General features: G+C 49.4%; 5 protein-coding genes across 5 annotated transcripts; 3 read left to right on the top strand and 2 right to left on the bottom strand.

Moving 5' to 3' along the window:
• Positions 1-665: 665 nt before the first annotated feature.
• Positions 666-8,678, top strand: COCSUDRAFT_60584 (hypothetical protein; the record flags this gene model as incomplete). Its single annotated transcript, XM_005642578.1, has 12 exons — positions 666-686; positions 1,352-1,493; positions 2,204-2,318; positions 3,151-3,400; positions 4,027-4,199; positions 4,495-4,696; positions 5,035-5,160; positions 5,505-5,684; positions 6,354-6,569; positions 7,159-7,285; positions 7,595-7,680; positions 8,595-8,678. The coding sequence occupies 12 exons, from the start codon at positions 666-668 to the stop codon at positions 8,676-8,678; spliced, it is 1,722 nt and encodes a 573-aa protein (XP_005642635.1).
• Positions 8,679-13,300: 4,622 nt separating this feature from the next.
• Positions 13,301-16,993, bottom strand: COCSUDRAFT_60582 (hypothetical protein; the record flags this gene model as incomplete). The annotated part of the gene is made up of 8 exons (XM_005642577.1): positions 13,301-13,480; positions 14,362-14,631; positions 14,884-15,162; positions 15,321-15,498; positions 15,768-15,968; positions 16,071-16,177; positions 16,297-16,485; positions 16,649-16,993. 8 exons carry the CDS (start codon positions 16,991-16,993, stop codon positions 13,301-13,303), a joined length of 1,749 nt encoding a protein of 582 aa, XP_005642634.1.
• Positions 16,994-19,659: 2,666 nt separating this feature from the next.
• COCSUDRAFT_9466 (hypothetical protein) lies at positions 19,660-19,971 on the top strand (the record flags this gene model as incomplete). The annotated part of the gene is made up of 1 exon (XM_005642576.1): positions 19,660-19,971. A coding segment is annotated over one exon (312 nt), but the record flags the coding sequence as incomplete, so codon positions are not given.
• A 2,468-nt stretch (positions 19,972-22,439) lies between these two features.
• On the bottom strand, positions 22,440-23,130 carry COCSUDRAFT_34634 (hypothetical protein). The gene has a single exon (XM_005642575.1). It carries the CDS (start codon positions 23,082-23,084, stop codon positions 22,503-22,505), a length of 582 nt encoding a protein of 193 aa, XP_005642632.1. The 5' UTR covers positions 23,085-23,130; the 3' UTR covers positions 22,440-22,502.
• A 2,464-nt stretch (positions 23,131-25,594) lies between these two features.
• On the top strand, positions 25,595-26,533 carry COCSUDRAFT_55028 (hypothetical protein). Its single transcript, XM_005642574.1, has 2 exons — positions 25,595-25,671; positions 25,864-26,533. Exons 1-2 carry the CDS (start codon positions 25,620-25,622, stop codon positions 26,220-26,222), a joined length of 411 nt encoding a protein of 136 aa, XP_005642631.1. The 5' UTR covers positions 25,595-25,619; the 3' UTR covers positions 26,223-26,533.
• The last annotated feature ends 850 nt before the right edge of the window (positions 26,534-27,383 follow it).

The following is a 27,383-nucleotide window of genomic DNA, read 5'->3' as shown; positions in this document are numbered from 1 at the left end:
GTCAAGAGATTAAGGGTGAAAGCGCTCATTCTGTGACGGAGCAAAAATTGGCTGCCAGTGCTGCTCTCACTGATTGGCTGATACTGCCACGTAGCACGCAATCATCGCATGATAATGACTTCAAGTTAGAATGGTGCTTAGATGAGTTCGACCAGAGGATTGGCATCGTCATCAGCAGATTGCATGCAGTGAGTGATTTTAAAGATCGAGGCCGCTTGGGACCTTGGTTCAGAGGAGAGCTGAGCTTACACTACAGTAGCTGGAAGCGTAGGCTTGCAGTGCACCCACTGTGGCACACTGTGGCAGGCATACAATTCGAAGACATGATCATGATCATGCATGAATTCGAAGCTTACGAGGCATCACCTATTTTAAATGACACATCCATGAGCCTTGACACTGTGAGGCCTATTTTAATCACATGGACTTTGTGGCTGTTGGTGGCTGTTGGCGACCAGTGGAAGAGTTGGTCAGTGACCGCTCGCAACTGCATGGGTTTTCCACAACGCCCTGGTTTCAGGGAGTTCGCAACCCTGAAATTGGGTGAGCCATAGCAGCCGCTCCTCTAACCTAGGAAGAACGAGACAAAGGAGAAGAGAAGTGCTGCTGGACGGACGGGACGGTCGTTCGTGGGGTAGCAGGGGTGAAGCAGCCGGATTGAGGGAATGCGGGAAGCCGAGGAGAGAGTGCTTCCTGGGGATCAGATTGTTGTCTCCTTGGAAAGGCGGAACGACAGACGCTGCTCCGCATGAAGATTGCGGCCGGATAGTCTTGAAGGTAATGCTATTGAAAATGTTGTTGAGGCTTCTATTGGCGCTGCCATGCTAGAGAGGTTTTGGGAGAAGGGGCATCACGGCCTTTATCGCCATCCGGGCGCACGACTTGTCCTGCTCGATGCTTCTATGCTATTGTATGTTCAGGAAAGAATATCTGAATGAGAATAGCTATGGCTTGATTGCATCAAATGGCCACAGGAGGGCGATAATTCCCGCTTGGCCCTTGAAGAGCCTGCTTCATCACACTAACCGGGAGGAAGGCTGCGTGTTACATACACGCAAAATCGGGCATCAATAAACCCCGTTGGGCCTTTCAGCCATCCCAAAGGGGAATTATGTGCAGACTGGCAGGTTTCGGAACAATTGTGGCCTGATCAGCCCTCTGCATCACGGCCTCCTGGTATTTTATTCACTTTTGGTCATGCTCCGATTGCCGGGTATTATTCTCAAAACAATGCTTGAGCAGACTTCTCCCTGTCTCGGATGCGTTACCGCATCGAACGGGCACCTATGTCGTACCCCAGTCATCTTGAATGTGACCTGCAGAGCAAGGCTGCTGCCTTGTCTGGGTGCAGGGGAGGCATCCCGACGAGATGGACAGCGATCCCTTCACCGCCAATGCGACCAGCCGTATGTCCTCTGATTTCCGCTCTGCTGTCTCCACATCGCCTCTGGAGCATAGCCTACACCACGCTGGCCACCTGGAGCGAGCCTGCAGTGCGTCCCATAGCTCCTCAAATTCCAGGAAATCTGACAGCAACGCAGTATTTGCTAGATCATGGCATGGAGCCGAGTGCGGAGAGGCACTGTCCGATCACTCCAGGCAGTGGATAGCGAGAACGCTGATATCATCGCAGCGCAGATACTCCCCCTCAAAGCACCTGGCGTTAGTATCCCAAATTGGTGTTTAGTCAAAGCTGTGAAGGTGTATTCATTCTGTCCACGTGAGCCACTTGTGGTCACTTCATCGCCTTGCCTCTCAACAGGCCCCATCTGGATGTTTGTGCCGTGCCTCCGTACCTCCGTGCCCCTGGCAGGTAGTATATAATAGTGGGGAGTGCCTATTCCGACCACAATCAGGCAATCCTATCACAGGTCAAGACAATACAAACAAATTACATAAATGGCAAGGTAGTGCGTGTACGAATTAAGCATTACAGCATGCGCTGATGGTCAGAGTGCTAGTGTATCTCGAGTTGTTTTATAAAGTGTACCTGAGAGCCGGTATATAGAGTGGGGGCAGGGCACCCCTCCACACCACTCAGCACTGACTGGTCTGCCTAGTCCGATATGCTGAGCAGGCGATCTAGACTAGTACAAGTCGTTGGATAATTGTAATGTGGAGGGCATGTAGTTTCCCCATGCCCTACAATATTTCATGACTGCACGGCTGTCCTGGCAGCTGAAGGACTGGCATGTGCGCGCAGGTGCGGGCATGACGTCCACGGTGTCGGCAAAACGCCAGCGCAGCACCGAGGCAGTCGGCGTGCCTATTCTGGACGAGGTACATCCTGTCTGGCTGGAGGCGGCCCCCGGCAAAAGGTGGGTGCAGATACCCCACACCCGTCACTGTGAATCATTGTGCAGGGAGGGGACCGTTGCCCTCGGCAATGATGACAGCCTCAATCTGTGTTGCAGCGTTTGCCGGTTTCAGCAACACCGACAAGTAATGTTGAGGGTTGTGAGAAATGCAGAGTAGACTTGCAGAGGTAATCTGTCACGCGTGCCTGCCAGCTGGGCTGTCTGTGCGTTGCCGGCCCGAGAGACATCCTTAAAGGTCTTTTAGATTCGCAAGCCGTGCAGCAAAAATCTCAACCTGAGCAGATGGAGTGCTTCCAATGAGATGCGCACAGCAAAACTCAGTCCGATGAAGGGACACCAAAGAAAGCAGGGTTGCACCGGCAGTGGTGCTTCAGTCCTCGTACTGGGTGGACGTACTGACGTACTGGCGCTAGCGAATCTGGGTGCTCAGGGCCTTCTAGTACATCAGTACTCCGCGTGTTGGGGCGTACAGGTGCTACCATGAAACCAAAAAGGTGTGAACCGGTGCTTCATCCGCATGCAGCTGAGCAGATGAAGAGATACCGATGAGATGTGTGAGCCGCACAGCGAAACTCGGTCAATTGAAGGGACAGCAAAGAGAGGGACAAGAAAAGAGTTTCAGGCGGTGCTTAATCCAAATGCAGTTGAGCAGTAGGAGAGAATGGCACATGGTATATGTAAGGTCGTGTACACGGGATTTTGGCCAAATTTGGCCGTATCGGACTGTATTCCATATCTCTAAAATCCGTACGACCACATCTATGGTCGTATATACGGCCCCGGTGATTTTCGACAGTATTGTACAACCGATGAGACGCGCCGTCGATTGCAGGTATTTGCTGCTGGAGGACGCGGACACGGGAGACATGCTGATGCCGCTGATCTACATGAAGGCGGTCTTCGAGGCCAACTACAGCCGCAAGCTGTCCGCGCTCAAGCACCGGCTCGTCACCATGCCGGCCGACGCGGTGCTGCCGGACTCGCGCGCAAACGCATACCTGTATTGGCGCTGGGCATTCGAGGCGCCCCCCGGGGTGAAGCTGCTCGTGCGCCAGGAGCTGGGCGATGACAACACGCCGCAGGTGGGGCCGCATGGTCATGGGTGTTGTGAAATCACCTGCATGTCTTTGAACCCTGAAACCGCCTTGAATGATAAATAGTAGCCAAGAAGGGTGGATAAATAAGACCCTATCTCCCAAAACCCTATGATCTTGAGACCAGAATTGGAGAGATCTCGACAAGCCCAATCCAATGGAGCATGACCCTGGTATCTTTGAAGCCAGGGAGACTCCCCCAAGTTGGTTTGAAACATTCCCGCACCCCTGTTGGTGCAGGAGCCTTTTCAGAGCACTACAGTATACGATGCCAGCGGTGGCACGCGCCTGTGAGCTGAAGTGCTGTGTCTCTCGTCTTTATAGGGGCACCTACGTCTGGTGCTGCTGCCCATAGTGTGTCAAATCATCAATAATTAAATCTTACCAGTGTAGGAAGCCGCATTCCAGCCCTTTTCAGCAAAGGTACGCCCTAAAACACCTTACTCAGGAGACTTCAGGAATCTTCAGCTTTCAGACATTTTCTGGCTTCATAACTTCAAATCAAGCATGTGCTTGTAGCCACATTGGCTTCCAGCCAAATTCGTTATAAGAAGTACTGGCCACGAGGGAGGCAACCGCTCCAGTGCTGAGGTGTCAAGTTGTGCACGGCGCAGGGCCATCTGCGGCTGGTGCTGCTGCCAATAGTGTACAATGCGATGGCGCTGAAGGAGCAGCTGCGAGGGCTGCCGCTGTTCCGGGCGCTGCAGGGCGCTATTTGCGCGTCTGCTTATGACTGCCTTCTGCGCCACCCGCCTCCAGACCCCACCACGCCCGACAAACAGGCCGAGTGCGGCTGGCACCCATCTGACCTTTCGTCAGTGATCTCCCTGCTGGGTTGTGTATGCATGTTCTGCAGCACTGAAGACACCAATGGTCTTGGCCTGTCGGTGTGGACGTTGCGATGATTTTGATGGATAGGGCAGACTGCATGCTCTCCCATGGGCCTCGGGATGGATCGCAGACAGATGGGCACGTGCATGTTTGAGGGGAGTATAGCTCTACCCTGCACGTTACCTTGAGAATGGCCGACAGAGGGGCTCGAACGGGCGCTGAGAGATTCGAGGATGCGTGGATGTGCGCAGCCCGGGCAGCGGCGCAGGCGAGGCCGAGGGAGGGATGCCAGCAGGCAGCGCGGCCGCCCCGGGAAACGGCGCGCAATCGCGGCTGTTTGCCGGCCCACGCGACCTGGCGGCCACGGCGGCAAAGTACATGTACAACTTCCGCGAGGCCGAGGCGACCGACGTCAGCATCAAGCGGCCGCGACTCGTCCACTCCGCATCCCACGTGAACGCCGAACCCCTGCGCATGCCCTCTCTCGAACTTTTGTTCTTCTTTTGGAGGTTTCTTTTTGGGGGATAAGGGTTGCATCTTTTAGGGTTTTAGGGGATATAGATTAGGGTTCAGGGTATAATCATATTATTCAACGCTTTTCCCGCCAAAAGGCAAGGTATGTCCTGCAGACAAGCTGCAGTCAAAGGCTGCCTCAATCCTACCCCTGGTTGGTTTCGCCAGATCCAAGCAAGACCCAATCAACCGTAGGCGCGGTGCTTAGTATTTATACCGTCCCCCGCCAGCCGGGGCCCAGGTCTTATAAGCCCTTAATATGGGCTGCGGCTGTGCAGGACGAGTTGGGGCGGGGCAGAGAGGTCTGCCATCACCACGGCGCAGCGCGGCAGCCGGCAGCTTGCAGCCACGCAACCGAGCTGCGGAGGGAACTTCGTGACTGGAAGCGGCGGGTGGAAACGCAGGTGGGGTTTCTATCAGTGGCTCTTGAAATTGAATAACAACGGAAATAAGGAAATAAAGAAAGTTATGAAAGCCAATTTGGCTTCTACAATTGAAGATGGCAGATTTGTAGCGGTCGAGAGGTTTTTGGATGTCCCTAGGAAGCCACATATGGAAGAAGTAACTCACAACCGCGCAAAAGCGACACTGTGTCCTTTTTGAGCTGAAATGCCCACAAGACCACCATTTGAGCCCCATCTTTCTCCAAAACCATAATGTCTGCCGCTTTTGTGGCTTCAGAGACTTTCATCTTTAAAGCGACGTTGGCTTTCAGCCAGAATCCTTTAAGGAAAATCACCGAACGCAGGTGGAGAGCATCTTTGGAGAGCTGGCCATCGTCAAGAATTGCATCATGCAGCTCTACAACGTGCTGCTGCCCGGCAAAATCCCTCCGATGCCGCAGCCGCCGCCGCCGCCGCAGCCGCAGCAGCACGGCCGGGCCATTCCGCCATTGCAGCAGCCGCCGCCTGCGTACCGGCAGATGGGCGTGGCCCCTTCACAATATATACAACCCAAAAAAGGTTGAAAAATCAGGTCTGGCAGCTGCATCTTGCCTGCCACTGATGCTACTTACCAGGGCCTTCAAGGCATGCCCGGTTAGATTACAAATAAGTGATAGCCTGCCCAAAACACATGCAATAAGGGTGGATCAGCGATGAACCTACCGTCATCAGCACAGAATTCTGGCAAGCAGTCCTCTGATTGACACATTGATTAAATGTGAGGCTATCTGACCGGCCACGAAAGAAGCAGGCCTGCTTGAGCCAGGGGATAGTGGGAGAGATGGGTGCGGCGCACAGCGGAGCTCTCAGGATCAATGTTTCTTTTAAAGGCTTTTGGAAGCCAGTGTGGCTTTTAGCAATTGTTGAGGGTAGATTTGTGGCCTCTGAGAGGGTTCTGGAGGTCCACTTGGAAGCCACATATTGGCTTTGAAGAAGTATCTTACAATCGCGCAAAAGCTACATTGTGCTCTTTTCGAGCCGACATGCTCCCAGTACCACCCGTTTGAGCCCAAACTTTCTTCAAAATCCTAATCTCGGCCATTTTTGTGGCTTCAGAGAGTTTGTAATAAGGACATTGTCAAAGCCACATTGGCTTTCAGCCAAAACCCTTGGTAGAAGCACTGCTCAGGATGGCTCGTGTGTGAAATGCGCAGGCGCGCGTGCAGCCGCGCAGCCTGGCGCTCTCGGGCCGAGCGCCAACGCCGCCGCTGCCGCCGGCTGAGCAGTTGCGCAGCAGCCGCCTGCCAGACGGCCTGGTCTCCCGTGGCGTTGCCCGCGAGGCCTCCCATGAGTCAACCACCTCTGCCATGCCATGCGCGCCAAACTTGGCCGCCTTTGCACACACGCTCCCGCCACACATGCCACATCAGGTTAGTCACACCTCCCCTCACTTTGGGTTGTGCTGTATTAGGGTTTATGGTTACTTAGGGTTTTAATTGAAACCCTGAAGTATATGTCGTGGAATTGTGTGCGCCAAAATGGCACTCAGCTGCGGTGTGGGGTGAACGCTTCTTTCTTCTGCTTCATTTTTGCTCCTGGCCCGCTTTTGTGAGATCGATGCATATTTTGAGAGGTAGCAAAGCTGCATGGCCTACTCTGTGCATATGTTAAGTGTGCAAGATGAAAGAAATCGCCTGCATGCAATTCAAAATTTGGAAAAGCCAAGGACATATTACTTGCCCCTTTAGAGATTGCTTGAGCGAGGTTAGTCCCAAGGAGTGCGCTTGCATTTGCGTCCCGGGCATAGTCCACTCATGCACCTTCTGCCAACCCCCCTTTACAGGGTTGATTTAGAAGTTACTAGAGACTACTACCAGTGGCCTTAAATTCCCTGGCTGACTGTGTAATTCTCTGGCCTTTAGTAACCAGATGACCTCTAGGTGGGGCAACCTATTACATATATCACATATTTGCATCTTACAAAACACCCCCTGACGGCCGGATAATGTGCGCGTGCAGATTGCGCCTCCTCCCGAGTCCATGGCATCGAGCGGCCTGGCAGCGGCGCCGATTCCTGCCCAGCCGGGCAGCGAGTTTGGGCAGCCCGTAGGCCACAGCTTCATTATGGGCCACCCCGCGATACACGGTGCGCCCGTCAACCAGAACTGGCAGCTTGGGTGTGTCTGCAGGACTCGTTGCTTTGATTCATGATTGTGTCGTGAGTCCCGCCCAATTTACAGAAGCACCTGAGAAAATGGGGATTACTTACTTAAGGCCTGCCCATATGCAAATCGACCTGCAAAACCATGGGTCGAGGAGCTTGAAACATTCCCAAATTTACAGGTGGTGAAGATTGAAGACTTGGGATTTTCGGGCAAGCACCTGCGTGCGAACCGCTCTACTTGTGCGGAGGGTGAGAAAGGCTTGACATGCTAAGTTTCCGTGTTGCACACAGGCTGTCTGAGTGAGGGCGCGGCAACCCTCGCCCTGCATGTACCGCAGTTGAGACCAGCGCAGCGCGTTCCCTCCCAGCAGCATTGGGTGAGCCCTGCCCGCTGACTTTGATTAGGAATACTAATCTGACCAGATCGCTTCCTTTCTTTTTCCACAACAGGCTGCGTAAGCATTCATTCACCAAGTAAATGCAGTTTCGCCTGAACATGAAAGCTCAGGAATCAATCGCTCAGGTTTGATACAGCACAAAAAATCATGGAACATTGGCATGACTACGGTATACCCGGTAGACAAGCCAGCTCGTATATGCATTCAAACCTTGGGTGGCTGTAGCAGAAAATCAGATGCCCACTGCAGCCTGTGGCAGAATTTATCACCAAAACATGCCGCCTCAGTACTCTGATATTCTCCTGCCCGGCATTTTAATCTTGTAGGGTCCTGATGAGTCCTCTGTCATGGGCTCTTCACTGTGTTCAATGTGCCCTATCCACCCTCACAAAGCCGGGGGCCGCAGATCTGATTTAGGGGTATTCACATATCTAACTATCTATTTGGCACATCCCTATCTGTTTGGCACATCACATGCGCGAGGGCAGAGTTGTGTGCTGCAGCCAAGGCCAGGCATTTGACCCCGGATTTGCATGCAGCGCAGCATCGTGCCATGCCTGACTCGAGTGGTGGATTCTTGGTGGTCTGATGCACATGGGCTGTTGCCTATCTTGAGTCCTGGGGTTTTCGCCGTGCGACGGCCACCGCAGGCTCCTCAATCCTAAACCTAACCCCTGCCAGGATGCAGCACAAGTCTAGGTGACACGAGTGGCTGGCCTCCGGATGGGCTTCTGACAGGCCGGCAGATTACGCGCAAACAAGCAAATCCGGCCGAGAAGATTTGCACCTAAAGGGGGATCAGTAGAGAACCTTCCGTCCGTGCCAGCTGAGTATTTGTGTCGCCGAGTGCTCACAGGAACAGATTGATCACGGGTGCTCTGTGTGCTGCGCAGGAGGCGATGCAAGGCATGGCGTCGGCAGCAGCGCAGCTCGCGCCGCAGCATCCACCCTTCTCCATGCCCACCCCCTGGCGGTGACTCACCATTGGACGGCCAATTTAGAAGATTCTTAGGGGCTGAATCTCCGGGGGTAAGGGTTCATCCTGATCCCCTGGAAATGCCAGACCCCCTGGGGGCGCGGCCTGCACAATTGCATGACCCGTCCAGCGCTGTATGCAGGCCCTGAACTTGAAGGGGGGAATATTTTACACATTTTCCTCCCTTCATCAGTGGCATGAACCTAATGAGTGCGCAAAAAAGCCATAGTGCAGGGTAAGCCTAACGGCAGCGCACTACGGCCATTGAGGGGCGCTTGCAGCATCTAGAGAAGAGAGAGTGACTAGAAAAAGCACGAGGCCCTTTTTGCTGCTTGCTCTTCACTGTCAATTGATTGATTGCCTAGATGCCGATTTGTCTTTTTTGTGAGGGTTGTATGAGAATTTCTATTGCCCTTCGCGTGCACGTGAATCCTGCTGACATCATATGCTGGGTGCTAGGGTGTGACCAGGATACTTTGCAAGCGCGGCAAGAGTCTGAGCATTAATTGTCACTGCCAGCACCCTTTCATGGGTTCAGCGCCCCGTGGGCTTGCATGCGCCAAGGGGTTTTTGGTCTGTCTAGCTCGGGTTTGCGCCGATCTGCTGTAGAATGAAGGTTCCTCGGAGTCATTTCGGACCCCGACATACTCATGCATTTGTTGGGCAGAACACAAATTGCGTGCTGAGGAAGTTTGGGCTTGAGGAAGGTGTGGGAACACCATAAACATAGGGAAAAGACCGCCTTTAATACATACTGTCTATGTCCGCACTTCAAATGAACTTGACATTGCTGCACAACGAGGACAAGCTGCGCGTTCGGCACGTAGAGGGCACAGGACGGTACTGTCAAGTGTGTACGAAAAATACTACTTTCACAAAACCGCCATTGATTCCCTTGACACTGAAATATGAATGTAGTGTTCTTAGTAAGGGGGTTTGTATGAAATTTTTGGGGGATTTTGGAGGTTCTTAAATTAGGCCGGAGGACAATCACTGCTTTTTCTCATCTGAGTACCCCGATTAGGGTGCCCTCATGAGAAGCTCAAGTTTGCCTTCTGGTCGGTGAACGCATTTCCCTGCTTGAAAGCATTTGATGGTATTTCTATGTGGCAGTAAGGTGTGTGACACTTAGTAAGACCTCTTTAATGGTTAGAACTCTATTAATCTAGAGAACCAATCCGAAAATCACCGCTGATCATGATCTGTCGTTCCTCTGGGTGAGTGATACCAATGTTGTAAAAATGTGAGCAAATACGGTATACCGTAGATTCCCCTTGGTGGATATCTTGCCAGGGGTGTACCTTGTATTGCACCCATGTCTACATGGATATCCCTCTCCAGGTTGTAAGCATCATTGCAATTGTCCCAAAATTAGCTGTGCCGCATGGCTACACTGTGATGCTCCGAGCCATGCCATAAGTGGTTCACGACGGCAATTCATTTTTTTAGTTCAACTCGGTCATCAACAAGTTGTGATCGTACATCATGTTTGCCAACATCATGATCCAATCAAGGTGCCGTCTTTCTTTGCGTCGCTGACGGGGCATGCTCACTGCCAACGTACTACGATGATGTAGTACATCAAATACATGCTGTCACTTGCCATCGGGCAACTTGCTATTACTGAATATAGTACTATTTAATACCATGCAAAACTATATACATCATATATGATACTACACTATGATATCAGGTAGCACCATACAAGCTTTTCTCATTGAGTGCGGTATGACCTCAGGTGCAAGGCTTGCAAGGTGTGTGCTTCACCGTGCGACAAGTTGTCACTGACAACGCTAAATAACATGAACCGCATGCACCGCTTAATATCAAGCCACCCACTCCAACATGACGCTTGGCGGCTATTTACACGGACGGCTCATCACAAGAAGGTCCTAATGGCAAAGTAACGGGCGTTGCAGTATACTTTGCCCAAGAAGACAGAACAAATCATGATCCATACCGGGGGCACAGGGCTGTGCAACACGATTACAAGTGCAGAATTATCAGCAATTCATGTTGCCCTCACATCATTGGAAGATTATATGCACAATGACGATGTCACCATCCTCACGGATAGCATGACATCTTTGCACCTCATCCGCAAAGCCATCAGGTCGCCGATGCGACTTCAAGACAATAAACACCGCGAACTCTTGGAAGAAATAGTGAACATTTTCATAGAAAGAAGTGAAGCCAACCTACGTACCACGATAGGCAAAGTCAAAGCCCATATTGGCATTCATGGCAATGAGCAAGCGGACAAGGGCGCCGTGCAAGCTAGCCGCCGGCTCGAGACCGGACATGATATCACAGTTGATATTGGTAGAGACCCATATGCTGACCATTATTGGCCAACATATAATGAGACAATTGATACGGATACAGGCCCTCAAGTTAAAGTGCAGCAGGTTTCGGACCTGAAGACCGGGTTGAAATCAAAGCTATACCCAATATGCAGGCTAGGCTACACAAAGGAAACATTTACACTCGGTACTAGCGCGACATATGCAAAGAGGCTCATGGCAACATTAGCAACACGTTTTGGACCTCCGCAAAAATCCCATGTAGTGCCTTGAGAAACGTGCTGCAATACAGAGCAGGAGTGCTTTACAATGAGAAGTTGGCAATGCGATATGGAAAGAGCTCAGCTACACGGGGGGAAAATGCCCAATGTGCCAAGAACCCGACTCGGCCGGCCACATACTAGGAGGCTGTCTACACCAATACCCCAAAGGGATGATTATTAAACGACACAACGAGGCAGTATGGGAACTGCACAAAAGCATTAGCGCAGACACCCAAGGAGGTTACTTCACAATTGTTGATGCCGGCCGACCGGATCATGACCCATGTGACACCGACTTGTGCGCCTCTGAAGTCACTTCAATTGAGGACCCTGAGGAAGAAGAGGCAAGCCATAGTGATATGACCGCTAATGGGGCACAAGACGACCCTCAAGGCGCCCCACTAACAGGGTTTGAAAATAGTGCAAATCCCCTGAACACCCCAGAGGATCTTGACCAAACCTTAGGCACCCGCATACCAAAAGAGATGCTCCCTGACATTGACAATGACATTCGCATGAAGCTAAGACCGGATATTCTCAGAATTAGAGGGCTACCAGCAGGCGCAACGAACTTTGCGATTTCAAAGGACCAACGGGCGCGATATGAAGTACAGATTATCGAGGTTGGCTATTGTGCGGACACAAGATACAAAGAGAAAATGCAAGCTAAATTGTCACAACATGCACAGCTTGTGCAATACTTGCGCGACGCAGGGTGGAGGGTGCAAGACCCTTACGTATTTCTGTTTGGGGTTGCTGGCACTATTTAAAAACGGATTTGACACAGTTGCAAACAACTAGGTGTATCATCAAGCAACGCCAAAAAGACATCCACAAAGATTCATATTAATTCCGTGCAATGGGTGGACAAACTCGTGAAGACTCGACGCCACTTCTCAAGGAACCAGCCAACAAATGTAGGCGTCACGTGACGCCTGGGCTTTGTGATTAGGGGACATGGGTTTACCCATGCCCTCACGGTGGCGAGGAATATCATGCCCTTGGCACGATTGCCCTCTGTCTCCTTAATCACGCCCCAGGCCTCATCAGGGCGTCTATATTTCATTTTATTTTATTTTATGGGCATGTGCTAGCACAAATGAAAAAAAGGGGCTGACTCTAAAGGGGCTGCCCATGAAACCGGCAAATCACCTGCTGGGAGAAGTTCTGGTTGATGGCGGTGGCCTCCAGGGAGAGCTGCTGCATGCCGTTGATGTTGTCCTTGTCCTCGGGTATGGCCTCGGGGGACGTCTCAGCCACAATCAGCATGTCCAGGGACGAGCAGTTGCGCTTTAGGAATCTGGCAGCCTTCAAGGCATGAAGTTCACATGCAGCTTGTTTGCAGACGCACCTTGCCTTCGGCAGGAAAAGCGTGCAATAATAGTAATAATAATAATAATATATATATATTTTTTTGCTTAGTTTTAGGGGGGTCTATTTGTGTACGGATGTAAATCCCCCTACAGAACTAGAGGTGAACGCGCTGCCTTGAGGTGGATAAGACGGCGTTTTACCCCCACCCCCCTCTGGGGGGTGGGGACGCCTCTTGAGGTTGGTCAGCATTGAGCAGAATGGGTAAGTCTTGCTGATTGGTGTGAGAAGGCAAATGTAATTTCACATGGATAGTCATTATCATGTTAGCAGTGATTGGAGGCAATGTAAGCAATCAATGTTCACTGGTTGAGACATTTGCAAGTCTGGAATTGTAGGCATATGCATGCATGGCAGGTGAACAGCGCAACTTCATGGTTGGTGTGCATGAACGCCGGGCAGTCCTAGGCAATTTCCTGGACTTCTGCCTCCATCTATGTTGACCAGTTAGAGTAGTCCCCGGGCTGGCTCGCATTCGGGTCGAATAGAGTTGTGTTGATGTGCTTATGGCTGCACACATAGCGGTCGGGCATCTTCGCCTCCAGGAAATTCCAGACAATCTTCATGTTGGGCCGATGTTGAGGACCTGAAGTGTCTCCGGAGGGCACATACAGCGGTTCCCCTACAGGTCATTGAAGAGATTTCCCCTGCAGGTCATTGAAGAGAGATTTTTGTTAGTTTGACCATCATGAGGCCATTGTAGCCATGTGCGTCTCAGCCAAGCAGGCGTTGGAGTCATAGATTTTGGCAGGGTTGAGGAACCACCAAGTTGCTGATGAGCCCCCCTCTTCAGCCGCTGTGGCATGTGTCTCCTGATCTGGGGCGAGGTCCGTGTCAATCTCGCCCTGATTGTCGGGTGGGAGGGTCTGCAGGCACACAAGCAACTTTAAGGTAATCTCACCTTTATTTGGGTGTATCAATCAGCCTGAGACTGCCTCTAAGTGCTGGAAACTTTTTCAAATTGCTTGAAGTGTGCCCAACTTCTGTCTTGAAAGAGGATAGATTACCTGAAAATCAAACAATGTATTCGGCCCTTGTGTTGCGTCTGCATGCAGCGTTGTTCCGGTCTGGATGCCTCCCAACAGTATCATCGAAGACATGTGATTGTCAAAAAGCCCGAGCTGGCAGTCGCGGGGATGCGTGAAGTAATGTCCGGAATCTACGCGGTGCGTTATGTGAAACGCCTGTACATTGTAGACATAATTGGAATCGTTGACTTGAACTGCAAGGGATGAAGATACACCCTGGGGTGGGATTGCACGTGCATTGCACGTGGGGTGCCTCTTGAGGTTGGTCTGCATTGAGCAGAATGTGTAAGTATTGCTAACTCGTGTCATAAGGCAAAGGTCATCTTACATGGACATTCATCATCATCTTAGCCGTGACTGGATGCAATTGCAAGCAATCATTTTTCATAGACATTTGCAAGTTTGCATGTTTGGCAGGCAAATTCAACTGCGCAAATGCACTCTGTTGCTTTGCATGAATGCCGGGGCCCTTGGCTTGGCAATCTCCTGGATTTCTGCATCCTTCAGCAATGGAAGACTAACAAGCACAGTATAGCACATGCTTGTCATGTTTATGTTATTGCACAGACACATTGACAGACTTAAATCTGGAAAGCTGTCACACAGCTTCCAAGAGAAAATATGGCTGGGGAAATGACTGGAGGCAATTTCAAGCAATGAATGTATGTCACTTGCAAGTATGGATTCGCTGGCCGGCAAGCTCAACTGTGCAACCGCACTCTTTTGCTGTGCAGGAATGCCGGGCACTCCTTGGCAATCTCCTGGATCTCTGCATCCATCCATGTGGACCAGTTGGAGTAGTCCCCGGGCTGGCCTGCATTGGGGTCGAACAGCTTTGTGTTGATGTGCTCGTGCGTCCACACATAGCGGTCCAGCATCTTGGGCTCCAGGAAATCCCACACAATCTTGATGTTGGGCCGGTGGTTGATGACCTGATGTATCCATCCGGAGGGCACATACAGCGTCTCCCCTGCCTTCTGATGGTAGATCTGCAGGTTTTTGAACAAAGAGTTGTGTTAGTATGTATGTTGTAATTTGCTGTCCTAGATGTAAGGTTAGTGTGTAAATGAGCAGCAGTAAAGGAGCCGCGAAATATAAGGAATACTAAAAAACTTGTGGGCATAGTGTTTGGCAATGAAATGGCCGGCTGCAGGGGCCATTGGTGAGGGTGAGTTGTGAGTCTTGATGACTTGCATGTGATGGGTGCGAGGCTTCCTTAGACAAAAAGTGGACGTGCATACCTGGATGTTGTAGCGGTCCCGCTCATCCAGCCCCATGGCAGCCTGGGCGGCCTCCATCTCCTCCACTGTGAGGCGCCACTCCCCGTCCCTATGCTTCGCCATGAGGCCTCCTGAGCCCTTGTACGTCTCAGCCAGGTAGGTGTTGAGGTCAGCAGCTACGGCCGGTTTGCAGAACCACCAAGTCGCAAAGTAACCCCCCGCTTTGGCTGCCGTGGCCCGGATCTTCTGATCTGTGGTGAGGAGCCTGTCAAGCTTGCGCAGCATGTGGGTTGGGAGGTTCTGCAGGCACACAGCACCTTCAGCTTCATATCACCTGTATATTGGGTATTTCAATCATCTTCTAGTTTGCTGAAAGCTGCTGAAAACTGTATGACCTGCTTGAAGTGTGCTGGTTTTGAATCTATAGGAACTTGTATGCTTGAAAGAGGAAAGATTACCTGAACATCAAACAATGTATTCGACCCCTGTGCTGCGTCTGCATGCTGCTTTGTTCCTGTCGGGATGCCTCCCATCATGAACATCGAAGACTTGTGGATGTCAACAAGCCCGAGGTGGCAGTCGCGAGGGTGCGTGAAGAAATGTTCGTCGCCTCCGCGGCGCGTCGTGATGAAACGCCTGTACATAGGAAAATAATTGGAATCGATGGCTTGAACTGCAAGGGGTTGAGATACAATCTGACGTGAAGTGTACGTGCAATGCACGTACAGCGCACGTGCTGCCTTAGAAGGAATTAGTACACCTCTTTGTTTTGAAAGGAAAAAATGCAAAGCAAGAGATTTCTATGCTCGTATTCTCAGATTGTGTAATGTAACAAGTATCATGAGTCAATTTCACTAGATCTTGAATTGTTCACTAGTGTAGCATTGAGAAAATGGAATGCTTACTCGATGGTGTTCATTGTTCCGGGGCCACTGCCCTTCGCCACAATGTTGCCCCGCAGGTAGAAGCCTTTCTTGGGATGACAGGTGTACTTGAGTGCGATCTCCATTGCCGCTGAATGTCTCTCAGCCTCGATCTCGCTGCCCAGTTGGTCGTTCTCTTCCGGTGTGGTAAAATTGAGGCAGTGTGAAGAGTCCACCACAGTCCTGTGGCAAAAGAGCTTGGAGGCTGAGTTCAATATGACAGAGTGCTTGCTTGTCAAGGGGTATCACAGCAGTCTGTTTGTATAGTAGGCTGAGGCAGCTCACCTGTAGAGCTCGGTGTCATCTGTGGACTCCAGAAGTTGCTGGAAGTCGACGGCCGTCTCGCCGCCCAGTGTGCTCCCGGTGCTGCTCTTGGGCTCATCATTTTCCACCTGCAATCCTTGAAGGAGTCAGCAAGATTCTGATCGGTTGGAAAATATGCTGCTGACATGTCATAGGAGAGACCACATGAGATGTGCTGACTCTGAGCCCTCACCGGTGTTGCAGGGACCTTGCGCGGCCCCGCCTTCTGGATGAAATGCAACAAAGCCAGGCAGCTTTTCTCTGTGACAAGCGGGTACAGCTTGCAAATCTGCTGTGCGTCGGTGCTGAGCCGGCTAGCGCAGGTGAAGCACCAGAGCTGGTTCCCCTTGGGCACCTCGTGCCCCATTTCATTCTTCACCAGGCGGACCTGCCCATTCTGCACACATGATGTATTAGTTTGACTGACTAGAAAATTCCCAGAAGTGTGCATCAAGGGCCTCTCAAAGTAACAAATTCAGGACTGCATTGTTCGCCATTGTGTCACTGCCACTTGTGCCATAATTGCATCGAAGGAGTGAATGTTTAACGAAGAAGCGCACCCCCATGGCTGCCACGCAAAGAACGATGCGGCAGTTCATGCATGTCACTTGCCAGTTGTGCGTGTCGCTCAAGACCACATGGCCGATGGTGTCCCTGGCGGCTAGCCGCAGCTTCTCAAAGAATGGCTCCACGTCATCCATTGTGGGGATGTGCAGGAAGCGCATCATAGCTGTGGCCAGGGGTTGAGAGTAGTCCAAGTCGCAGCACGTGCAGTGAGGAGCTGCTGCGGTACCCACAAAGTGCCCGCTGATGAGGGGGCGACCACGCTCGCACGTCCAATGCACGTCCAAGCTTGACTTGGAGTTTCTGATGAGTGGCGTGGTCAGATCCTGAGGGCGCCACATGGGAACCGGAAAGCTTTCTTATGCATTTTGCTGAGACTGTCACATAACGGTTCTGGTGGACTGGGATTTTGTGAATGCTAATAAAGCAGGGATCATCCGATGATCATGAGTCATGATGACTCGGACACTCCTTCTTGTAAACATTTTATAATTCCTTGTCAATTGCAACACTTCCCTCCCCCACAACGGCATCCCAAACTACCAACTTATTAAATAAGCACTCAAACCTCTTGTCTGCAACAAATTGTCAGTATCTTGCGCAAGTGTCAGAACATAGCAACAGGCTTTCCCAATATGCATTATGCCTAAGTCACTTGTGCGCAAGATTTCACTGCCCAAGACAATCACCGCCGGCATGCATGCAAAGGTAGCAATGGGAACAACAAGGCAGCACCCAAAAGCTTTCATCTATTGGAAGGTAGGAGTCACGGAGAAGAACACTGGCCGTTTTAGTCCTGCACTCTTTCAACAATTCCCCTTCTAGTGTACACTACATGTACACCCAGAGCAAGTACCAAAAATTACACTATTTGTGGGACATACGCGAATATTCTCCCCTTTAACACGATGGTGGAGGTCCACTATCCTTCAATTCTTTTGAATCCCTGTTGTCTGCGGGACGTAAAGCTACTAGAAAGCTCCATGCGGGCTGCAATGTCACGAAGCCGAGATCCACCGGGCCTCAGAGTGGTTGCCTGTCCTGTCCAAACTGAGGCAAACCTCAAAGTCAAAGGTAGCCAGCAAGAAGATGATTGGTAGTGACTGCAACCTCAACATTGAGGACGCTCAGCAAAGGTATCCTTCTGCTCTAGTCCCAAGCACAAAGTCTCACATGTTGTAGACAGCACAGAATCGTCGTGCAGCATCTCGTCTCTGTGTAGCATTCATCCAATTGAGATCAGACATATCTTGCTACCGCTTGATCAAGTAGCTTCTTTAAATAAAGACAACTACAACAGGGAAGGCCACAGGTGCAAGCTCCTATGGTAGAGGTCAGCAAAGATGTCTGACACACTTGCAGTCTAAGACATGCTGGCTGTCAATGAAGGTGGAGCAGACACTGTCAATGGATATAGAGTGGGCACCAGCACGGCGTGAGCAAGTGATCTTGGATGGGATGGCCTTGTTGATTCATTGCCATTGCGCAATGCCCCTAAACGTTGTGGACCGCATGCTGTCTTCTACATCCACAACGTTTAGGAGTACTGCCCAATCGCAAGGAATGAAGAAGGCCAGCCTCATCCAAGATCACTTCCTCACGTCCTCGCAAGTGCCCACTCTAGCTCTTTGTTGATTGCTCGGTGCTGCAAGTGTATCAGAACAGTACTGCTGAGCTTCATCAGCTTGATTGTCACAATCTATCACGCCTTCATCTGTGATGCGCAAGTAAACAGAAATCCGGCTAAGTCGGAAGCGCGGAAAAGGTCGATACACCTATAATCACCAAACCCTGCCGAGTTTGCAACGCTCGCGAAGACGGAAGAAGCTCTTGCAGAGAAAACGCAAGAGGAACGATCTGAAGAGAAGGAAGATAAGAATGGAACGGGAGGTTTGCCGAGCCTAAAATTCTCAGATGACATGACTTACAAGCGGTGAGAAATCGGACAGACATTTTTAGGTTTTCCGTGGAGCCCTGAATAGCGCGTTAATCAGGGGGTACTAAAGTCTACAGGGAGTCTTTAGTAACCCCTGATAGAATCCTCAGCAGGGTATAAATAGAACAAGTCCCAAAAATCGGGAATGGATATGCTTTAGAGGTTCGCCAGACTCCAAATTTGCCGAAAATCCACGATTTCCATTGGATCAAAATGGCCAACCTACACCCCAGCGACAACCAGATACGTGCAGATATACATATATATACACCCTCAGACGACGACCACTTCGATCCACGTCCATACATCACGTATACGTGTGAAAACACCTATCAACCGACGCCTTTCAACGTATACTCAATAGATCACACGGAGTATACACGAACCGACCAACACACAATCAGATATTCAAGCCTCACCTTCCAGTTCGTGTTCTCTATGGATTATCTACCTCACCGGTTACTAACCAGAACCGACCATTGAGCATACGCTTATAAAAGAGCGTATCCAAAAATTGGTGAGAGAAACCGCGACGTTGACGATACAGTAAGCCGGCACATCCTGACGCATGAGGACGAGGTTGTTTCTTTTCCACGATTATCTTCCCCCGACCAAAACCCGAACAATGTGCTCCCGCAGCTATAAGTCAACCACTTCCAAGCTTCAGTAGGCGATACCCTACAAGAGGTCCGAATCCAAGTACAAAAATGACGATTTTTCAGACTGAGTTGTAATAAACTTATTGTATGTAAGTATATACGTTATGCCAGGTAGGCGAGCCAGTATTTGACGATGCGGGCCTTTTATCTTCTCGCACTCGCTTTGTGCACTCAACTGAAGTGGACCGATGGTCTGGAAGGAGCAGCATCAGAGGGAACACACTCCTACAGCAAGAGTAACGATGTGTCGAGGCGCTCTCTAAAGTCTGGCGAGCTTAGTGAACAGAACGTCGCATTTCCCATGTGGGTGCCTGGGTGGTACCAGAGCGGCACTTCTTGGGCTAAATCCACCTCGAACCTCTCAATAAAAAATGCAGCTGCTGGGTACCATGGGCAAGATGAAGAAGACAAGTATGCCTTCGAAAACTTCTTCTACAAGACCACGCACGGTACCTATCTGGAGATGGGAGCGCTCGACGGGGTTGAATTCAGCAACACTTTGTACCTTCAAGAGGCCCACGGCTGGCATGGACTCCTAATTGAGGCGAATCCCACATCTTATGCTGCACTTGTGAAGAACCGTCCTGATGATGTGTGTCTTAATGTGGCTATATGTGCATCTTCTCGGGTGGTGCACTTTGTTGGTTCGGGACCCGCACCCACAACCGGCATTTATGAATTCATGCCAGCTGCTTTTCTGCAGTATTGGCACCCCGGTATAGATGTTGCCACATTGGCCACGCTTCAATGCCACCCGTTGAGTGCAATTTTTGGTAAATTGGGCATCGAAAACATTGATTTTTGGAGCCTGGATGTGGAGGGAGGTGAATTAGAGGTTCTACGCAGCATTGACTTTGACGTCGTCAAGGTGGGAGTTTTTGCAATTGAGGCAGATGAGCACAATCCAAGCAAGAATCAAGGGGTGATTGATTTGCTTGTGTCCAAAGGATACACCTACCACGGTCATGTGGTGCGGAATGATTGGTTCTTGGGCCCGCACTTTGTCCCTGTTTCCAAAACAAATGCGCATTCTTCCATCGAAGGTCACCACCACGGAACCATTGATAAGCATGCTCTTGGACAAAGCCACTTGAGACGCCAAGTGTAGGTTTGGAGTGACTGATTGCAACTTGCAATCAGTCACTCCAAAGACTAGAAGCAACCACGCACTGCGACAAAATGTATGTTCAACATGTTCAACATGTTCAACATACATTTTGCCGCAGTGCGTGGTTGCTTCTAGTCTTTCTTAGAGATAGGATCAATCCCTACATGTCTACACAAACAAATCTATAGAGTAGCCAACTTACCTTTTCAAATGAAAAAGTTTGATTTTCATCTAAGGAATGAGATTCCTTGGCAGTGACAGCGCGCTGGGAACTTCCTCAAAGTCTTCAAGTTGAAGACTCTTCGTAGGACTTCTGTAACGCATGTAATAAACCAAGAGAGAGATACTGACGTATGTTGCCCCGGTCTATACATTTGGTGCAAAAACTTTCCTACAACTTGAAGTATGTGGTATGCCGTCACAAAACCGACCGACTATTTTGTGATCCGGAGGAGTCAACACCGTGTGACTATTGATAGTGACTCATGATAATCTAAATTCATACCACAACTAGTACTGATGGCATCTGGGTATAAATTAGCAGCCCTAGGGATTGTCGATGATCCATGGGCCCGCCACTTATCTGCGCATGCTTTGCAGCTTTCCAACCTGGCTTCAGACAGGTTTTTTAATGGTAAATTGCTCTAGAGTCTCCTATCACCATGTCAAGGTCACTAGATTCCATATCTAGTATGGTTTGATTTGCGGCGGCAATCCGGGCAACATGCAATAGCATCATGCCATGATGGGGCCGTTGGCTACGTGGCAAACCTCTCTTGCTAGCACCTTTTAAAGCATTGAACACTTCAAATTCTCAAAGTATTCGACTCAAATAGCGCTATTTGCGAGCTAGCTACTCGGAGCTGCTGTAGATTCCCTATGCCATGTCACATACTTCAAATCAACAGTTTTAACTGGAAGTATTCCAAGTGTAGTTCTCAACACCTCATGCATGCAGTGCATGAGGTGACAGCTCTGTCAGACTTTCATATCGTTTGTACATTGTATGGCATTTGCAATTACCGCCGCGGGCGGCCCTTTCGAGTAAAGTCATGCCATCAGAGGTGGAATTTCCATTTGAGAATCCGAACTTCGAATCAAGTTGAATTTTATTCCGAACGGGTTGTCATGATTATGATATCATCGATGGAAAATGTCGACGTCGTAATGCTTCGAACCTACTACTAGTAGTATATAGTATACCTTGTCCTAGTGTGTAAACTTAACTTTACTGTACCAGATAAGATGTATAGAGCATTGTATAGAGTCCAAACTAGGGGCAACGTCACGTATCCCCTGGGGAATTCCGTTTAAACGTATCTCAACTTGATTGGCAATGGTCTGGCCAATGATTCCAAGTTGACAATTCAGGCAAAGGTCTGGCGATGTGTTCCATGGTGGACTCCTTTGTCTGGGATAAATTCCTTAATCATGCTAAAGCTACTTTTACGTCTGACCTTTGCAAAGGTCATAACTAAAGGCTGAGCTTCAATTGACGCTCAGCCTTTTCAGAATACAGGATCAGTCGACCTTGAAGTTGAACTTCCATTTCAAAGGCATTAAGCCTCATTCTTTGAGTCCAAAGAAAAATTCGACCTGGTTCAACCCTGGTTGGGCTTGAAAATAACATAAAACATAGACGGGGCCCTGACTCATCGGATGCCTCTTTGGAAATCTGGTGCGTGATTAAGGAGGCAGAGGTCAAGCATGCGAAAGTTGACCTCGCCATCGGGAGGGCATGGGTGAACCCATGGCCTCTAATCACAATTTCACGGCGGTTCGGCGTATAAGTTCAACTTATATGCAAGTTGCCCCATGTGACATCATGAAGTCACTACCATGATAAAGTCCGACTCGGACTGACTCATGACAATAATCACCGTGCCACTCAGGACTAGTGACTCATTCGATGTGACTCGGCCCGACCGGGTGTCAGATATACAGTACTAAACCCATCCGCTGCCCGCAGTGCTGGCAGTGCAAATAGCAGCCTGCTATGTAGTTGCCAGCTGCAGTGCATACTCTATAGTATATGTCTCATTGGATAGAATGCGGCCACAGTCGATCAACAAAAGCTCCCTCGAAAAAACATGTTCCTCTTAAATTATCTTCTTGACTGATCTCACACTGACATCTGCCAATGTGAGTCAGCAAGTTGGATACTTAGAGTCATCTGTGATATTCCATGCCAGTCTTTCCTTCAAAAACCCGCGCTTGGCTTCGTGGCCGGTACGACAGTTTGCATGTATCCATGCCGGAAACAGTGTATGCGGTCGGGCTGGGTCCTCATTTGGACTCCAATCTATTTTAAGGTTGCTTAAGGCGGGCGTTCCTGAAGGAAACAACTGCCTGGGCATGATGTACCAGTGTAGCTTTTGCTTCATATCAGCACTATTCCACATTCGATTTAGGGCTTGTTGGTCGTCACCAGCTTGGTGTGCACAATTATCATACCAATCTTTTAGGAAATCCTTTGACCTTTGAGTTGGCCGCCAAAACATAAAGCACCCGCATAGATTTCCAGTATTTTGTTCTAGGTGCTTGGGTCCATGATAGGAGTCATCTACCCCAACAAAATCAAAGCCCTTGGGCATGATATCCAAAGGATTTTGATACCATACTGTGTCCATGTCAGACCACAAAAAAGTGAAGCCATGCTCCAATACCTTTCGTTGAAATGTGAGCCTCTCACACATCATTTCGTCGAAACCCGCCGACCCATATTCCATAATTGGTCTGTTTCTTTTTAGTTTACTGCGTCCAAATAGTGCTGGCGTCACAATGTGACCAGGAAACCTCGCATTTAAATACTCGAAGCTGCCTTCATCATCCACAATCGTTAGGTAGTTTTTTATACCCAAATCCTCAACATGAAGAATCCAATTCTCAGCGAAATCTAGGTAACCACAAGATGCTTGGGTAAGAACGACAACTTGGTCTACGGCCACCCGCTCTAGGACCTGCAGCAGGTGACCGTGATCGAGGACACTTGCATCGCTGTGCATCAGAGCAGCAAGGAACACAACAAATGCCCTCCACCGGCCAAGCCTCTCCTGAAAGATCACGGTCACCGAACAAAAACTTCAGGAAGTGAGTATCCGGTAGTAACTTAATCATTCAATGATTTGGTTGTTCTAGCGAAAAGTGCTTGCTGCAAGGACGTAGCAAGCTTCGTGCGAAAGGCATGTGGTTCAGACAGCTGATTACCAGACGGCCTACGACCATGACGAGCGAGAGAGTCAAGAGTCGGCCCCTGTGCGCTCTTATGCCTATTTGCTCACGTCACCGATCCTTGTGGTGATTTTTTTAAGTGAATATCGACATTGGCATACCGCTCCGCTCTCTCTGTGATACACGGAGACACCTCTTCCTTTCTCCGGCAGGGAACCAGCTGAGCAACCTGAAGAAGATACATGATTGTAAAGATGATAAAGGAAATTGTGAAATTTTGCAATACACTCTTTATGCAAGGGTGACTAAGATTTTCCTTCACCTCGACCTCTGTTTCTCGTTGTTGGTCACAATTTGTGACTCACAAGTGTAGAATTGGATTTTTGCTCAGTCACACACTGTAAGTATTGAATCTGATATCCCTCAGTCTTATCAGAGCTTCACACTACCTTTAGATTTTATCGTCTGCCCCTGAGTGACATTCGCGGAAGTTCCACCTTTGACATGCGCAAAGATTGACCTACAATATCGCTGTCCTGATAGCGCCTCACACAAATTTGTCAAGCACATTGGATAAAGCACGCTCAGACAGAGACAGCAGCTGTTTGAAGTGTCATATATGTTAATCTTTTCACAGTCAGCCCGTGCTGACACGACAGCATCCTAACGTTTTTCTTGCCTTGTGCTGTAATTATATTTAAGGATTCAACGTAAGAGAAGCGTGTCAGAGACATGGTGCGAAAAGCACACCAGGAGGGTTGTGCATGTTTGGCTGGGAGCGCAGAAGGCGTGCTCAGGCTAAATGCCTTGCATATATTTTCAAGATCTTTTGATGAAAGGACAGCGGGTACTAGAATTCTGACATATTATGATTTCCGCACAGAAAGACCGTCATGGCTCCCTGTATATACGATTGTAGAAGGAGGATGAGGGCTTATGACACTCGACTTTGTGGCCCGAATTTGCATTCTTGCGACCTGCTATGCAGCAGTTATTAGCGCAACTACTGAACACAAGCCCAACAGTGGTGGGTACCGTGCTCTATGTCTTGCATTTCATTTAAGGCATTGTCTTTGCAAGGAAATCCTGACTCCACCCCAGTCTGGTAGTAATGTGTCATCGACCGTGCTTTGTACTCCCATACAGAAGGTGCACTTCAGGAGCATATAAGTTGGCATGTGTCGACCCGACATGAGAATACTCAATGTGAAGAAGGCCATGTGACGGTGGGAAATATCTGTTGCTTTATGCTTTTTCTTGTCACAAATGGTTTTGCTCAGGTTATGAGCTTGCAACCTGAAAGTCAAATGGCTACAACCTTTTCTTATTCTAATCAGAAACCAGAATGGCAGGTATCCTTCCCGGAAGAATACCTGGGCCAGACGAACATGTCAATAAGAGCCGCGTTTGTTTCACAGGCGCATGACGAATATGTCTTCGAAATCGTCTATTCCCTGTGCGGAGGCAATAGGAAAGAAGAGTTGCTTCGCAGCATACATTCTTTGCTTTTACTTGTTACAGCCACAGGGGAGACTGATGGAGGCATTCAGTTGCATGTTCTCTATTGCATCCATATTATCACAGATGGCAGCATCACACCCGAAGATCTTCCTGAAATACAGCCCACCAACGTCTGCTACCGTTTTCACAAGCCTAATTCGAAAGCTGCTACTTTATTTGCGCCATGTTCAACGCAAAGACTGTATCTTCATGAGCACCCCGGCTTCAGTGATGCCCATGAGGTAGGTTTCTCCGGTCTCCCAATGTTGATCTGGATTGCTTGGCCACGTCAAGTTGAAGTTCATCACATGGTTTGTGTTTACAATGGATCATGATGGCTTACAACCCCAACTTGAAGTTGAAGTAATCTGGTTGCATGTTTGCATGCGCATCATCAACCTCACAGTGCTTATCCGATTTACTACTCTTCTAGATGTATGGTGGCTAATTTATAAGGCATGTGTGGTGGCTAATTGATAAAGTGCTCTTCTCCACAGGCCATTTACTTAGATTTAGATACCCTATGGATGGATACTCCGCGGCGTTTACTGAACGAATTCAGAAATCTAAGAGAAAGTCATGCCTTTTTTGCCATGGCCCTTGAGACGTCGGACAAGAATGGCAATGGCTCCTGGTATAAAGGAGGTGATATCCCTGGCAACATCGTGCCTTCTCCATGCCAGGAATAGCTAAGTGTTGACAATAATGGCCAGAATCGTGAAAGCCACCCAATTTAGGGTGTTGGACACAATACTCATAAAACATGGTGGTGTCAACCAATGGACCTGACAATGCAACCAAGTGCAATGGATTACAATTACTTCTTCTGCTTTCCAGGCTTTAGCAAGAGTCTTCCATTCTATGGCGAGTACGGACTGAACGCCGGTGTGTTACTTCTCAACTTAGACGAGTTGCGAGAATCACACTTCGCGCAAGAAAGAGATAAAATCATAAGGCACTTCCATCCTAAAAAAGCTCTGCCACTTGGGGATCAGGATGTGCTCAATGCTTTTGCTTCAAAATATCCTACACGCTTACATGTCATGTCTTGTGTATTTAATTTCCGGTCAGACTCAGCTTGTTACAAAGGATTTCCAGCTATACTACACGGAAACAGAAATCTCAAAAACGAGTTCAGCAGTACCTATAGCTCATTGTACAAGTTATTTGCATTACCTGTATCAAGCCAGCCCTGAGGGTGATTAGATTGTCTATCCCTAAGTGACCTCGTGACCTCGGAATTTCATAAAATGCAAAAAAAATGTTACTATCAATACGATTTTTCTTGCCAAGAGCTCCTCGAGGTAAGGTGTGTCTTGCAGACAACTTGGCTTGAAGCTGTCGTAATAGGCTGCCTTAATCCTACTAGGTAGTACCCTTTCATGAAGGCTTGTTGGACTCGCCAGATCCAAGTAAGACCCAATCAACCGTGACGGTGCTCAGTGTTTATACGCCGTGTGGCCCCCGCAGCTGGGGTGAAAAGTGATGTGATTTAATAATCTTAATCAAACCCAATCAAACCCCAGTTCACACACTGTAGCATGCTGTACTAGGGCACTTTTTTGTCTCTTCCCAGTGTCCACCAGTAGGTACGCACCTTGTGGCAATATGCATCTTATGGCCCAGTGTAGTGACTCCGAGGAGTCCTACTAGTAGTAGTACTGCACTATCCAATTAGTAACTGTATTCACCACATCTTTCTTCAAGTTCAATTCTGCCTGATAAGTCATTTGGTGTCTTAATACATTCATGTACATTCGTTATCACGACTCATCACATGTGTTCCACACAGTCACTAAGGTAAGATTTCCTTTGCTAGTAGTGCTTGTGATGTGTCTCAGGTTGGCAACATTTTGACAGGAATAGTAGAAATGTATACAGTGGCTGTCACCTGCGACCACAGGTCACGGTGACTCACCGGGTTGCACCGGGGTACCCCGAATGGACCCGGTCTCTGCAGACGGCCCGCCGGGGCCACCAGGAAATATGTTATGCCGTTTGACATCGCTCAGCGCTCAGACAGCTGCCCTCAGTAATTACTTTAGTGGCGCCACGAACGGCCGGCCTGAATAGGCTCTCAAAATGCCTTTCATATAAGACCAGTACGGGCCGAGCGCCCTTCTAATTTGTTTAATATTGTAGTACTGCACTACAATATTGTGACAAGGTACTTGCACACTGACTCAGATAGTAACAGCTGCGGTGGCCTGATGTGAATGTCAATGGGGGCCAGCCAACAAATTGCCGGCAATGATATCATATTTAGTACACATGTGATAGCGCTACTAGCGTCACGGGCCGTTACCAGGTTGTTCTTAAAAAGCTTCGCTATTGCGCGGACATGTTGATAATGAGGT

The sequence above is a fragment of the Coccomyxa subellipsoidea genome (genome assembly GCF_000258705.1).
Source record: "Coccomyxa subellipsoidea C-169, whole genome shotgun sequence".
Lineage (NCBI taxonomy): Eukaryota > Viridiplantae > Chlorophyta > Trebouxiophyceae > Coccomyxaceae > Coccomyxa > Coccomyxa subellipsoidea.
This window is presented reverse-complemented; position numbering and strand designations above follow the sequence as displayed.

Bases quoted from the DNA above. Each gene is read 5' to 3' on its own strand.
- COCSUDRAFT_34634 (XM_005642575.1), bottom strand. From the start codon at position 23,084: ATGGAATATGGGTCGGCGGGTTTCGACGAAATGATGTGTGAGAGGCTC.
- COCSUDRAFT_55028 (XM_005642574.1), top strand. From the start codon at position 25,620: ATGGCCCTTGAGACGTCGGACAAGAATGGCAATGGCTCCTGGTATAAA. The intron at 25,672-25,863 runs GTGATATCCCTG...TCTGCTTTCCAG, and splicing joins TGGCTCCTGGTATAAAGGAG to GCTTTAGCAAGAGTCTTCCA.